Genomic DNA, 13,794 nt, shown 5'->3' with positions numbered 1-13,794 from the left:
CCAACTATGTACCCAAACTTGCAAATAACTCTTTCCAGAATCTAGAGGTAAACTTAGCAACCCTTTTTGACATAATCTTCTTTGGAACACCATGCAATATCACCGCATCTCTGATGAATACATGTGCTACATCATTATTAGAGTAGGTAGACTTTATTAGAATTAAAGGTGCTACCTTTGTCAACCACAACCATAATAGAAAAATGTTGTTTGGATGTCCTCAACAAACCTGTAATGAAATCCATGGAAATGACCTCCCATTTCCACTTTGGAATCATAATTGACTGTAGTAATCCACCTGTATGCATACAGTAGACTCTTTTACCTATTGACAATCCAAGCATTAGCCACAAACTCTACCACTTCCTTCTTCAAATTCAGTCAATAGTAGAACTTCTTCACTGCTATCAATGTCTTTTGATATCTTGGAAACCTGAATATGACTTAGCCAGAAATTCCCTCAAGATAAGCTTCTTGAGCTCATTATTGTTTGGCACATACATCATGTCCCTAAATCGACTAATCCATTTGCTATGAGATGATAATCCACATCTTGATCACCTGTACCCTTCTGTAACCTATGCATAAGCTCATGGAGAAGAGCATGGAGAAGATGGGGACTACCAGAAATATGGCACAAGGGTAGGAACGTATGACTCAAGGGATGATGGACGTGCAGATCAGGAGGATCTGGTCGGATGCGACCCACAAGTAATCGATAGGGCTTCTGGCTCTTTGTTGCCGATATCGGGTACCTCGTCTCCTCATCCTATTTATAATGCTATAACTAAAATTTCATTACTTGCCCAATTATCTATATGAAATATGGTCTCCATGATAGGTATGATTTCTCTGTTACATGTGGGATTTATCCACTTTCTGATTTGGACTTTCTAATTATGCTTTTAAATAATTATGGACTTATATTTTTGGCTTCAATTCTTTTCTTGTATACTTCCATGAATTTTTATTTTTTCATTTTTCCTATTCATTCTAGTATTCTCTATGTTCTATTAACTTCTTAATCTTTGATCTGCAATTCTGGGCTCAATCTGTGAGATATTCTTCTATTTTTTCTCATTCGGGCATTTTACAGAATTTAGTTGGGACTTTCTATTTCTAGAAAACTTCCAGTTTTACCATAACTACTAACTCTTCCTATTAACTACTTCCAACTCATTCATGTGTTTATCATTGTGATCTTATGTTTGGCTTAGCTACCAAATAGTGCCACTAAACTATCACATGTTTCTGACTCATTCATTTGTTAGCCCAAAGGATCTATTAATCATAACATGCTATCGAAATAGCTGCCAACTCAACCGACCATGCAAGATATTGCCACACTGCCAAATCAAGATGTTGAATCTTTCATCCAAGGCCTTTGGTTATGGCCCAAATGCTTTATTCCAAAGAATTTCCACACATATAGTTGTCGAGTATTCATCCCATAATAATTTAAACATAGGACCGAAGCCTTTTAATACACCATCACTACTAAACATTGGTGCCATATAAGTCTTGGACCCAAGTGCTTACACTTTCCAAAATAACTCTGCGACCATTTTTAATTATATCTCCTCTCGTGCTTGTGCTTAACCTCTTGTCCACCATAGGACTCAGTGTTTTGACTGCTACTCAAACCTTCAGGCGTTATAGTCTTTCTAAGCATGCGAGGGCTTATTTTCCTTTGCAAAACCTCTACACCCTTGGTATTCTTTTGCTGAACATGGAACCACCTTCGTGGTGCTCTTTACCAAGTGCAATAAGCCTATGCCCCTTTATAATCCACCAAGGTCTTCCTTACAGGATGAGTTATCCTGATGGTGTCCTCCTGCTATAGCAAGAGCCAATAGAAAATATCTCTAGGATAAGTTATCATTGACATGCCCAGGTCATCCCCAATGCCCAATCATGTCGCTGATCTTCCTTTGCACCACTCCGAGACCTTTCAAGGTCTTATCAGTGGGATGACGTCATGTGACATCACTTGTGCTATGTGTCAGCCCATGATTCGTGACATGTGTCACCCAAAAATGGGCCATTTAGGTACTGAAAAACCCTGAATATGACTGCCACATGTCATGCTCCATTTCACTAGTTCTAACATCATAATCCTTCGTCATCTGGGCTAATAATACACTACCATGTGTCCCATTTTCAGAGAGGAGAGAGAAGGGTCCTGCAACCTTGTTTTTCACCATATTTCCTTTATAAAAATTTAATGACTCTTGGCTTATTCCTGTACAAACCCTCTCTCGGTCAGCACTCCTCTAGCCATTGCCTTGTATTCTTTTCGGGCTAGCTTCAATGGGCTCTGATGTCAATGTGGGGGCCTCTCTCTTAAGTCTTCTGCCAATGGTTAAGCTTGCCGCTATTTTTTTTAGGCCACCTCCACACTTCTACGTCTTCCCACTTAACTCTTAAGGTTATCTTTTCTAATTTCTAGGATGCACCTCTTGAGGTAACTGTTGTAGGCTTATCTGTCATATGGGTTCCGCCTGCACCAATAGAAATTCTCTCCATTGTGTTGTTGCTCCAACATTTTCCCGCTTGTTGTATAATTCCACTTTAACTTTATGTGCCCTTTTCTTTCTCTAGGGAATTATCTCCAGGTTAAATCTGTTGGGTGGGATTTGCCATCGTCCATTAAAAAACAATCTCGTTGCTACACTTGGATTACCACATCTGTTCAATCCTTTTTCTTTTGCGGTGATGCTATGGAATCCGCTACATTTGCTTGTGTTTCAAACTAACCATGTGATCCAAATCACCTCCAACTAACTTTACATCTGCATAGTTTGACCTTCGAATTACCTGACTTTGATTGGATCTATATTTCAAACCAGAAGGCCATTTCTAGACTTCTGCATACCAATGGAAATCTATTTCAGAGCTCTTACATCTAGGTGGGATCCATCTACATCTGACATGATCTACTAAATAAGAAATAAACCCAAATTCTGTGCACCTTCTTCATCCATGTTGATCTTCACCCTTCTTCTTGTGCCTGAAACCTAATCTTGACACCTTCACCATATGTTTCCATCTGATGTAATTAATGATAACACCATCATCAAATGCATTTACAGTTTCCATGCTCTTCATTTTCCAACAATATTTCCCATTGTCGTCAATGACAACATATTTCCAACAATAGTAAAGCTATTTGTTACAATGTCTTTTATTTTTTTAGCTTAATTTGGTTTAACTTTTTGGAAAATTTAAGCTTGAATCAAGAATCTACTACAACCAAGAATTCATTGATTATATATGTTTCCTTCTTTGATGGATAAGGTTAGAAGGTGTTTACTCTCTTGAGTTGAGTTAGAGGTTTTTCTCGATAAGTTCCTTGACACATCTTTCCAAGAAGAGTGGTGGTCCAAAAAGGGACAACACATATCATATTTATAGTCATAAATTGATTGACAAAATATACTCACTCCATTTGAGTATCATGAAAAATATAAATCCAGTTAAATTATGGACTCAAAATTCAGTAGCAACTTTTTACTAAGTAGGAACCCAATTAACCATAAGTATCTCATACCATCCAATGACAAATGGATAAAGTGGTAAACAAATGACTTGAAGGGTACTTGAATAACTTTTCCAATGATTATGAATTGCAATGGTACAAATGGTTACACCTTACATAATGGTGACACAACACTACCTATCACACTTGAACAAAAATGACTCATTTTAACACTTTATATCAATACCCAACATTGTCAATAAAAAAATATGTTGTTGTCAATCTCAAATTTCCTAATGTAAAACGACTATTTAACCACTTGTGGTGAGATCCTTGGCATCCTAAAGAATCATCTTGAACAAGAAGGTAATGGTGTTCATGAAAATCATCTATGCTAATGAAAAATGATTTATCTTAGAATGCTTTGCTTACACTCACACTAAGTCTCAATATTTCAATATTTCTTATAATATTTATTTTCATAAATTATTGATTTTTGTAGACTAAAGAGATAACTACAAAATGTTAAAGAAAATCAATCATTAATTTTTTTTCTTAATATTCAAAATTGATATAAATAAATAATAATAATTTGCATCATTATTATTAATACATGATAAAAACATCCCTCGATCGGGGTGCGTGCCAGGTCATTGTCCTACTCGGGACTCATGTAATGGTGATTAGATGGAAGGCATGGAGGAGGAGCGACTATGGCAGGTGTGATCGAGTGGAGGTGATGGGAGGTGTGGGAGGTAGTGCGATAGGAATTAAATGTTGATGTGTTATAGCATCCCACGTGGTGGTAGTGGGTATCGCATTACATGCATTTGTGTTGTGGTACAGAGAGGTTCCGAGAGATATCAGGAAGCACTCTGGTTCTCGTTCGGTAGAAAGCTGGGCAGGGAGGAAACAGTTGCGGGAGATAACTTAAGTCGGCTTGATGGCGAGGGTAATAGGTTATGTATCATTTCTCTCCACCCATCCTTGCTCGTGACATACTGGTTCTCTAAATTCCTGTCAGATTTTCGCCCCTCCATGTGAATGGGAGAATGTGGGTCTTGGCAATGTTTGTTTGTCTAAAGAGTGTATATGTGTGGCTCAATTCTATTTTGAATTTTTTGTTTCCAAGTCGATATCCATTTCCTATGGTATCTTATTGCTATGTACGAGAATGTATGGTTTAATTTGGGCTTCTCTATGTGGAAAGAATATACTGCCTGGGTGGAATGGTTGTTTCCATGTTTGGTTGAATTAGTTTTTGATTACTCTCTACTTTTCCTCGGTGTTGGTTTTAAAATGTATAGGTGTTTGCATACATGAGAAGGGGGTTGAGGCATTGGTGGGTGGTTATGTCATATGGTAGAGAGATACCCTCTCTGGATTTAATTTACTCTATGAGAGGATTGAGCAAAGAATTTCGGTAATGAGAAGAAAAAACTACTGGAGGATGGTCGACACATCTTGTTCTTCTTTCACTTTTCTTGGGTTTAATGTTTCTTGTTTCTTGCTCATGTTATTTGTAATTCTTATTGGGGTATATAATTGGAGTGATCACCTAGTCGACGAGTCGAACGTATTCGCTCATTCAGTGGTCTCGATAGTTGATTATAGTATATCTCAAAAAAGGTTGACAGAGATGGCAAGACCATCCGTGGGCACCTGCTAGTCTGGAAATGGGGGTTGCAGATCCAATCGGAAAAGAGTCTCGGGGAGGTCGAGGAGTATCCTCGTGAGGCCGCCGATGAGAAGTGGAAGAAAATTAGATGCCCAACACATCATTGATGTGGCCCATACATATACAATAGGTACTCCTAAGCATGTAAGACAGATGATAACAGGTTGGGAGGCAGGCCTTAACCAACGAGCTAAGCATGAAATCAAGGTGGAAGATTGTCGCCTACCAGTACCTAATCCTAGCCATACCTGTGGTCGTCTCACCCAGTACAGGTAGACAATTTACCTCTTTTGGATGATAAAGAGCATAGTAGCCAGAGCTATCATGAATGAAACAGGTTCTATCAAAGTTGATCCTGTATTCTAGGAAATTCAGAAAGAATTCCAACTTGTTAAATTCCAAAATCAACAACAGAATGTTTGTCTGGGTCATATTGAGAAGCACATTTTGTGCCTTATTCAATATGAATTACCAAGTTCCAGTGCAAAGAACCCAACTCCTATGGAGTCCTCTGATGAATAGTTTTAGTTATTTCGTTTTGTTACATTTTGAATATGTATATGTCGAGTAGCAGTACTTATGTTAACATGTTAAGGGTGAACTGGTTTTTAGACATTCAGGCCTATAAGGCTAATTTTGACAGACTTAATAACCTTAGATTTTGGATGGCTTGTAATACATTCCAATGGCCAACATACATGGTTTCCCAATGGGCAAGTTGAGGCAACAAAATGTCTTTTCTGGTTGTAGCCTACTTTGAAAATGAATGAATAAAAGGCCCTACTAAGCTTACAAAAAAGATATATGATAAAAACATAAATAAAAAATAAATTAACATATTTTTTTAATTTACAATTTATGAAATACAAAGATAAATTTAATTTCTAAAATTATATCTAATTTTTGTCAATATTTAATAGACTCAAAGTTGAAATAACTCTATATTATTTAGATTTTAATAAGAATCCTTGGAAAGTAAACTGATTGGAATGTAAACAAGTGCTATATAGTAGCTAGTACCTACTGCTTCGTTTAAATAGAGCTAAATTAAAGTAAAAAAATAAAGAACTAAAATTGTATATACCTAATCTTGTAACAACGAGATTATTACATTAGGAAAAAGAATGTAATAGTCTTTGATGCATTAATTATTTATTATCTCTGTTCTTTTATGCTTGCTTGATGTTAGTAAATTAAATATTTTAATAAAAATGTGCTTAAGCGAAGCTACATTTTAGTTGGTACCTATGCTTAATTTAAATATAAAAAATTAAAGTAAAAAATAATAAAGACATAAATATTTCATCGAATTCTGGTAGAACGAGTGCAAGCAGAGTGAGAACAAGTTTACTCTTGCAGTTTATCCTAAGAGCAAGAGATCATAATTTAATTGTTTCTCAATTCACTTGATTAATGAAAAATGAGCTTAAGGGGTTTTTAGCAATTTATTTCCCTTAGAAACATTTGTGTACCTATGTATTTGATGATGCATGTATGTGCGTGTTGTTCTAAATTGTGAATTACTTTCCCAAGAACAGTGGAGTAGAATTTTGTCTCTTGATTTAGATTTAATTTCTTGAGTAGTTGTATTTCTATCACCAAAATTTCTACATGGTATTAGAGCCCTGAAATCACATTAGAACCAGTGCTTGAATTCCTCATGCATAGTGATCATTGAAGAATTAATGAGTCGTTAGGAGGAAAAGCTATGGAGCCCTAGTTTAGGGCAGATCCAGAAGACCCTATGTGCATACTTCTTAATGGAGCTAGAAGGTTGCTAGTTGGCAAATCAATGAGCCAATGTTTAGTGACACAAAAAGTACCTATGATCACTGATATTGGTATATTGAGGAGTAGATATATTTCCCACAGGGAGATAGAGACTCAGATGGAGTCTAGTTTCAGAGGGAGCATCCCTATGGAAGATAGTACTTCAAGATATGGGGATATCATACACATTATTGCAGTAGTTGCAGCAGAAGTGCAAAAGCATTAACAAATCAGTAGCAACAACAATATGAGTAGATCATATTTGACCATTTATGCGACTATACCTCCAGGAGTGAGGTATGGTGATGTAGATCCTTAGTCCCAGAGTTGCAAAAATTTGGGTAGGGTCCATTGAGGTGTTCTCCTCATGGATCATTAACTTGCTATAATGGCCTACAATATTCAGTAGCAGGAGGATCAATTTCATTTATATATTGAGGAGTGCAGAGAAGTGTTGACAACAGAGCTGTAGGCTCAGTAGTAGAGTCAACAACAACACAATTCTCCTAATAGACAATTGTAGAGACACAGTTGAATTAGTGTATTTTTTTTCTGGATGATTCTTAGTTGTAGTTGTTGCAATAGTAGCATCAACAGTGAGAGGTAATGCTACAATACATTCCACAGGTGATAGAAAGGGGTGGTGGAAAATCCCTTTCTTACTAAGAGGGAGCATTGATAAGTGTAGCAAGAGAGCCTCAATTTGAATTTAGCCTTAGTCAAATTGAGAAAATTTGCATTTCCACATCATAAGACAACTTGGAGGAAGTTAACTGAGGTGACATGGCTCTTGTCACTCAGTTAGAACACTAAATTTGAGTTAGTGGGCTTGGAGTCCAGTTTGCATGTGTTGATGGCTAAATTATAACAAACTAGTGCACTTATTTTAAGTTGTACTCAGTTAAGCTAGTTCTAATAGTTACTAGAGCTAGTTGGAGATCAATTGTGTAGTGTGACAACAATCTAACTCAGAGATCATCCAGTTAACTGATCAATCAACCAAAAAATATCTCATGCGTGTAAGGAATTCAAATTGCTAAACTGTGGTGTAGATTCCAAGGCAGTGTACAATTACATATACTAGATTGAGAGTAAAATTTAGAGTATTGGTCAAGTGTTTAATCTTCAAGAATTGCGCAAGGAAATATGACTCAGTGCGGGCAGTGAAATTGCAGGTAGAGAGGGTGTGGGCAGCGTGAGTATAGGCAACACAAGTGTGGGAACCCTGAGTGTAGGCGGAGTGAGAATAAGTTTACTCTTGCAGTTTGTCCTCAGAGCAAGAGATTGGAATTATAATTGTTACTCAATTCACTTGATTAATGCAAAATGGGCTTAAGGGGTTTTTAAAAATTGGTTTCCCCTAGAAACATTCGTGTACCTGTGTATTTGATGATGCATGTTTGTGCATGTTGTTCTAAATTATGAATTAATTTTTGTAGAGTAGAATTGTGTCTCTTGATTTAGATTTAATTTCTTGAGTAGTTGTATTTCTATCACCAAAATTTCTGCACTTAAATAATATAATTCAATGTTGAATCCTCAATGCATATGAGATCTCTTTTACTAATATCAACACTTAAGAAAGAAATATAAAATTGTTCAATATGTTCAAGCCAAAAAAATAAAATGCTTCAATACTCAATAAGATAATCATGCTTGTTTTCATAACAAAATAACATAACACTACGTCCAAGAACAATTAATTATTCATGTTACTTATACAATCGCTTATTGGGTGCAAAGTAACTGCTATCTTGATGCTTGAATCCTCAATGCATATGGGAGTTATTTTATTAATATCAACACTCTCAAGAAAGAAATATCAAATTGTTCGATATGTTCAAGTGAAAAACATAAAATGCTTCAATACTCAATAAGATAATCATGCTTGTTTGCATGAGAAAATAACTTAATACTACATCTAAGAACAATTAATTACACATGTTATTTATACAATCACTTGTTGGGTGCAAAGTAACTGCTATCTTGGTGCGTGAAAGCTAATGTATTATCCAAAGGATATTCTCTACAAGAAAATGTAAACATGCATAAGTTAGAAAGTATCAGAAAGGTTCTTCAACGAGAAGTGGTTGCTAGCTCATTTGATGTTAGTGAGTGAAATTGAATCTCACTTCTAGATAAAATGCAACCATTACTATTTTTATGGTGCATCATATTTGGATGCAAAAATGATACAACTAAAAGGTTCTTCAATTAGGAGTTTTTTCATGGTGACATTTATGCATTGAAATGAGATGGACACTAGCTCAATTGATGTGAATGAGCCAAATTGGACTTTGCCACCAACTTGGCTAGACACATAACCACAATCTGTATTATGCAAAGTGACATTTTTAGTGCCTACCACTTACTTTAAATATTGCCAAATTAAAGTAAAAACAATAAAAAAATATTAATGGATCACTAGATAAATTAGAAATGATACCACCATTTTTTTAACTTTAAATATTGCCAAATTAAAGTAAAAACGATAAAAAATTATTAATAGATCGCTGAATAAACTAGAAATGACACCATTAACGTTTTAAATTTTCAACAAATTATATTTACCAAAGTAAAAAGTTCCTAAACAAATTTTTAAACTGATTTTTTTTTAATGAAAACAAAATAATACCATTTCAAAAAACAAAACTTAAACTTTTAATAACGCAGCTTTTAAATCATCTGACTCTAAAAACAACTCAACTCTACTCTACAATACGGAAATTAACGTAATAAAGTTTACGAAAGTTTAAAAATTGCGAAATCTTTGTTAGCCTCATCTTTCTTAAATAATAAATTTAAAATTGTTTTATCAAATCAGTAGTAAATTAAAGCAACTTATATTTATTGATGGGATATTTAAGGGTTTACATATCGCTTAGACAAGGAGTTCGTGCTTCTATTGGTAATCGATTTTAGTTTTGGACTAACATTAACCCGTTTTCAAATTACCCAAAGTTTTTAGGTTTAACCCGTTTTCAAATTACCCAAAGATTTTAGGTTTTTCTTCCATTTTATACGATCAAGTTGAATGGGAAACCATTCACACCAAACTTTATAATTATATAAGTTTTAACCAGAACATCGGAAACTACTTTTCTCAATAGTGGAAGACTCTTTGACGAATGATCGATGTGAGATTAAATAAATTTTTTTTGGGATGATTGATGCCTTGTCCTTCACGTTTAATTCACAATATTTAAACTATATATAAACGACGAAAATTTAGACACGGAGTTCGTGGATGACTTTTCTCAGCAGTGGATGACTTTTTGACTAGTGAGCGTTGTGAGACTTTGTTTGGCAGAGGAGGAGCCGCCTCATGACTGATGACTTCTCCTTCACGTTTTTCCCCTCTCTATGTTCACACTATACACGGTACTGCGTCTTCTTCACGACGCCGAAGCACGCGGTTTCACACACTCACTTCTCCACACATACACATATACCCATTGCATTTCTCCCCTCCCCTCCCCTCCTCTGTGCAGTTTTGACAGAGGCTGCGATATAAAGTTTACGAAAGTTTAAAAATTGCGAAATCTTTGTTTTGTTAGCCTTTCTTTGACCAGTGACCGTTGTGAGATTAAATAATATTTTTAATCCCTCACGTTTTTGAAAGATTTCTTTGACTAGTGACCGTTGTGAGATTAAATAATATTTTTAATACCTCACGTTTGTCACGGGACGACGTCTTCTTCTCTCCTTTTTGCCCTTCATAAATAAATACTCACTCACTTCTCCACCCATACACATATACCCACTGCATTTCTAGCCTGCCCTGCCCTGCCCTGCCCTCCCCTCTCCTCCTCTGTTCCATTTTGCCACCATGCCCTCTCTTTCATTTGCTTTTCATCTACTCTTTCTCCTCCTCATCTATTCCTTCACCCCTGGGAAAGGATCCCACTCTTTCCACAATGATCACCAATCCCTGGTGACGTTCAGGAACCTCATTGCCAGCGATCCACATCATTCCCTCGCAGATTGGACTCCCGCCAATCCCTTCTGCAACTGGACCGGCGTCACCTGCAACCGCCGCCATCCATACAGAGTGGCCTCCCTCGACCTCACTGGCATGGGTTTGCGCGGTCCCATTTCTCCATCGCTGGGCAATTTGTCGTTTCTCCTTACGCTCATTCTCAGAGGCAATGAGCTCACTGGTCATATCCCGCCTCAATTGGGACGCCTCTTTCGATTGACGCAGCTCCAGTTGGACAACAATGGCTTGGACGGAGATATCCCAACTCAACTCTGCAGTTGCAGAAATTTGGCTCTTCTGGGGCTCTCCTTCAACAACCTGACCGGAAATATCCCGCGCGAGTTGGGTTCCCTTCCGCTTTTGCAAGTGCTTTACTTGGGAGAGAACAAGCTGACAGGTTCCATTCCCTCTTCCTTGGGAAACCTTTCATCGCTGATTGAATTACGTTTGGAACGCAACCATCTGACCGGAAATATCCCGAGGGAGTTGGGTTCCATCCCGCAATTGCAAGTCCTTAACTTGGGAGAGAACGAGCTAACAGGTACCATTCCCTCTTCCTTGGGTCGCCTCACCCGTTTACGAGATTTTTTTTCTTTTCTCAAATGATTTGTCAGGTCGCATTCCCACATCTTTCTCAAATATGTTAAACTTGCAATATCTCGGTTTAGCCGGAAATCAACTTAGTGGAGAGATTCCAAAATTTATTGGAAATTTCTCTTAGTATCACTGAGTTTAAGTTATAACACGCTGAGTGGGACCCTGCCTATAGGGTTGGCTAAGTTATCTTTTCTAGAATTATTATTTTTGAATAACAATCAACTAGATAGTGGCAATGTTATAAACATGTTTTTTCTTACTGTTCTTACTAATGGTTTTCATTTAAAGTACTTATCAGGTGTAATACCAGTGGTCACAATCAAGAATTTGAAAATGCTTCAAAGCTTGAATTTGTCTTTCAACAATTTCACAGGTGAAATTCCAGAAGGAGGGTTTTTTGCAAATAGAATAATTAGCATGTCCCTAATTGGAAATCTTGGCCTTTGTGGACCGCAACTATTTCAACTGCCTGCATGTCAAACACCAAGACATCATTTTGCACTTGTGAAAACACTAACATTGCTAGAGAGTGGAGTTGCTGCTTTTATATTATGTTGTTTACTTTTGGGATTCCTATGGAAAAGAAAGGGATTCTTTTGGAAAAGAAATATGCATATGCAAAACTTTGATTCCTCACAAGCCATTTTGCAAAGGTTGGAGCACAAAAGGATCTCATATCAAGAGCTTCATATAGCAACTAATGGATTTGCCGAGACCAACTTGTTGGGAACAGGGAATTTTGGTTTAGTTTATAAAGGAATTTTGAGTGATGGCACACTTGTTGCTGTAAAAGTTTTCCAGTTGCTAAAGGACAAGGCTGAAAAGAGTTTTAAAGCAGAATGTAGCATCTTGCAAAAGGTTCGACATCGAAATTTGGTGAAAATCATAACCTCATGTTGCAACATTGATTTCAAAGGTTTAGTGTTCGAATTTATGTCTAATGGAAGCCTGGAGAAGCATTTGTATCCTAGTACAAATGACAACAATGGTGAAGATGCTTGTGAAATGGGACTAAAGACACGATTGGACATTGCAATAGATGTGGCCCATGCCATTGAATATCTCCATCATGATTCTTTTGTGCAGGTAGTTCATTGTGATTTAAAACCCAATAATGTGCTTATTAATGAAGACATGTTGGGGCATGTAACTGATTTTGGTATTGCAAGATTAGTTGATGAAAACTCCAATGAGTCACTTACTTCATCACTTTCTTTGAGAGGATCTGTGGGCTATATTGCACCAGGTATGACATTTAGAATGTTAAATGTTTACTTTTCGTTTCTAAATGTCTCATCAACATTTTTGTATGGGCCAATAGAGTAAAATTTGATGAATGTTATCATGAATGCAGAGTATGGATTCGGTGAGCCAGTGTCTACCAAAGGAGATATTTACAGCTATGGCATTCTTTTATTGGAAATGCTTACCAGGAAACGACCAACTAATGATATGTTTTTTGGAGACCTGAACTTGCACAAGTGGGTAAATCTGGCCTTTCCAAGTAGATTAAAGGAGGTAATTGATCACAACCTTCTTAGGGAGGTGGATGGTGATGAATTTGAAGAAAATAATGTATTCAATTGCATTTTGTCTTTGACACGGGTTGCTTTGCTTTGTTCAAAAGATTCACCCAATGAACGACCAACTATGAGAGATGTAGTATTGGTATTGAAGAGGCTCAGAAATGATTTGGGGGCAAATGAAGTTGCTTCTATGAGATTAAGACAAAGCATATCTAATTTGCTTAGCAATACAAATGCAACAAGGAGTGATGCACATGCATCAAATGCCGATAGTTCTTCTTCATTTTAGTTTGTGAAAATTGCAATACCAGAAGATTTCAATATTGCTATTATTCATACAATGACACTTGGTTTTTTAACTTATAATTATTTAAGTAAATCTCTATTAGTATTTATATTTATATGCCATTATTTTTAAAAGAAAAAGTGCATGCTTTTGAAACAGGATATTATATAAATTGCAACTCGTTTATTTTATTATCCATTCATAACGTCAATATTTTTAGTTGTTTAAAAAATCATTCCACTCTTTGTTTTTCTATAATTAAAAGGCTATGATTATTTTAAAAAAACGTCTATGACTTTTAAACACATATTTTAGCTAATGAATTGATTTTATGAATTATGTTGGAGTTTGATTCTTTTTTTAATATTATCTTTAATTGTTCAACTAAATTTTTGTTAATGTTTACGATCTATTTATAATTAATATTAATGTGAAAATTAAATGCTTTAGTAACACTTTATTAACTAGATGAAAAATTTA

General features: G+C 36.1%; 1 protein-coding gene across 1 annotated transcript; it reads left to right on the top strand.

Moving 5' to 3' along the window:
* Positions 1 to 12,111: 12,111 nt before the first annotated feature.
* LOC149211471 (receptor kinase-like protein Xa21) lies at positions 12,112 to 13,317 on the top strand. The gene is made up of 2 exons (XM_089388398.1): positions 12,112 to 12,748; positions 12,857 to 13,317. Exons 1-2 carry the CDS (start codon positions 12,112 to 12,114, stop codon positions 13,315 to 13,317), a joined length of 1,098 nt encoding a protein of 365 aa, XP_089244524.1.
* Positions 13,318 to 13,794: the final 477 nt, after the last annotated feature.

Source organism: Pinus tabuliformis, chromosome 1_1 (assembly GCF_031772625.1).
Source record: "Pinus tabuliformis cultivar Carrire ecotype Pingquan chromosome 1_1, CPIR1, whole genome shotgun sequence".
NCBI lineage: Eukaryota > Viridiplantae > Streptophyta > Pinopsida > Pinales > Pinaceae > Pinus > Pinus tabuliformis.
The sequence above is the reverse complement of the archived record's forward strand: the minus strand, read 5'-3'. Positions and strand labels throughout refer to the sequence as shown.

Coding starts and splice junctions, on each gene's coding strand:
- LOC149211471 (XM_089388398.1), top strand. CDS start 12,112: ATGCATATGCAAAACTTTGATTCCTCACAAGCCATTTTGCAAAGGTTG. Junction 12,749..12,856: donor TGTGGGCTATATTGCACCAG/GTATGACATTTA, acceptor TCATGAATGCAG/AGTATGGATTCGGTGAGCCA.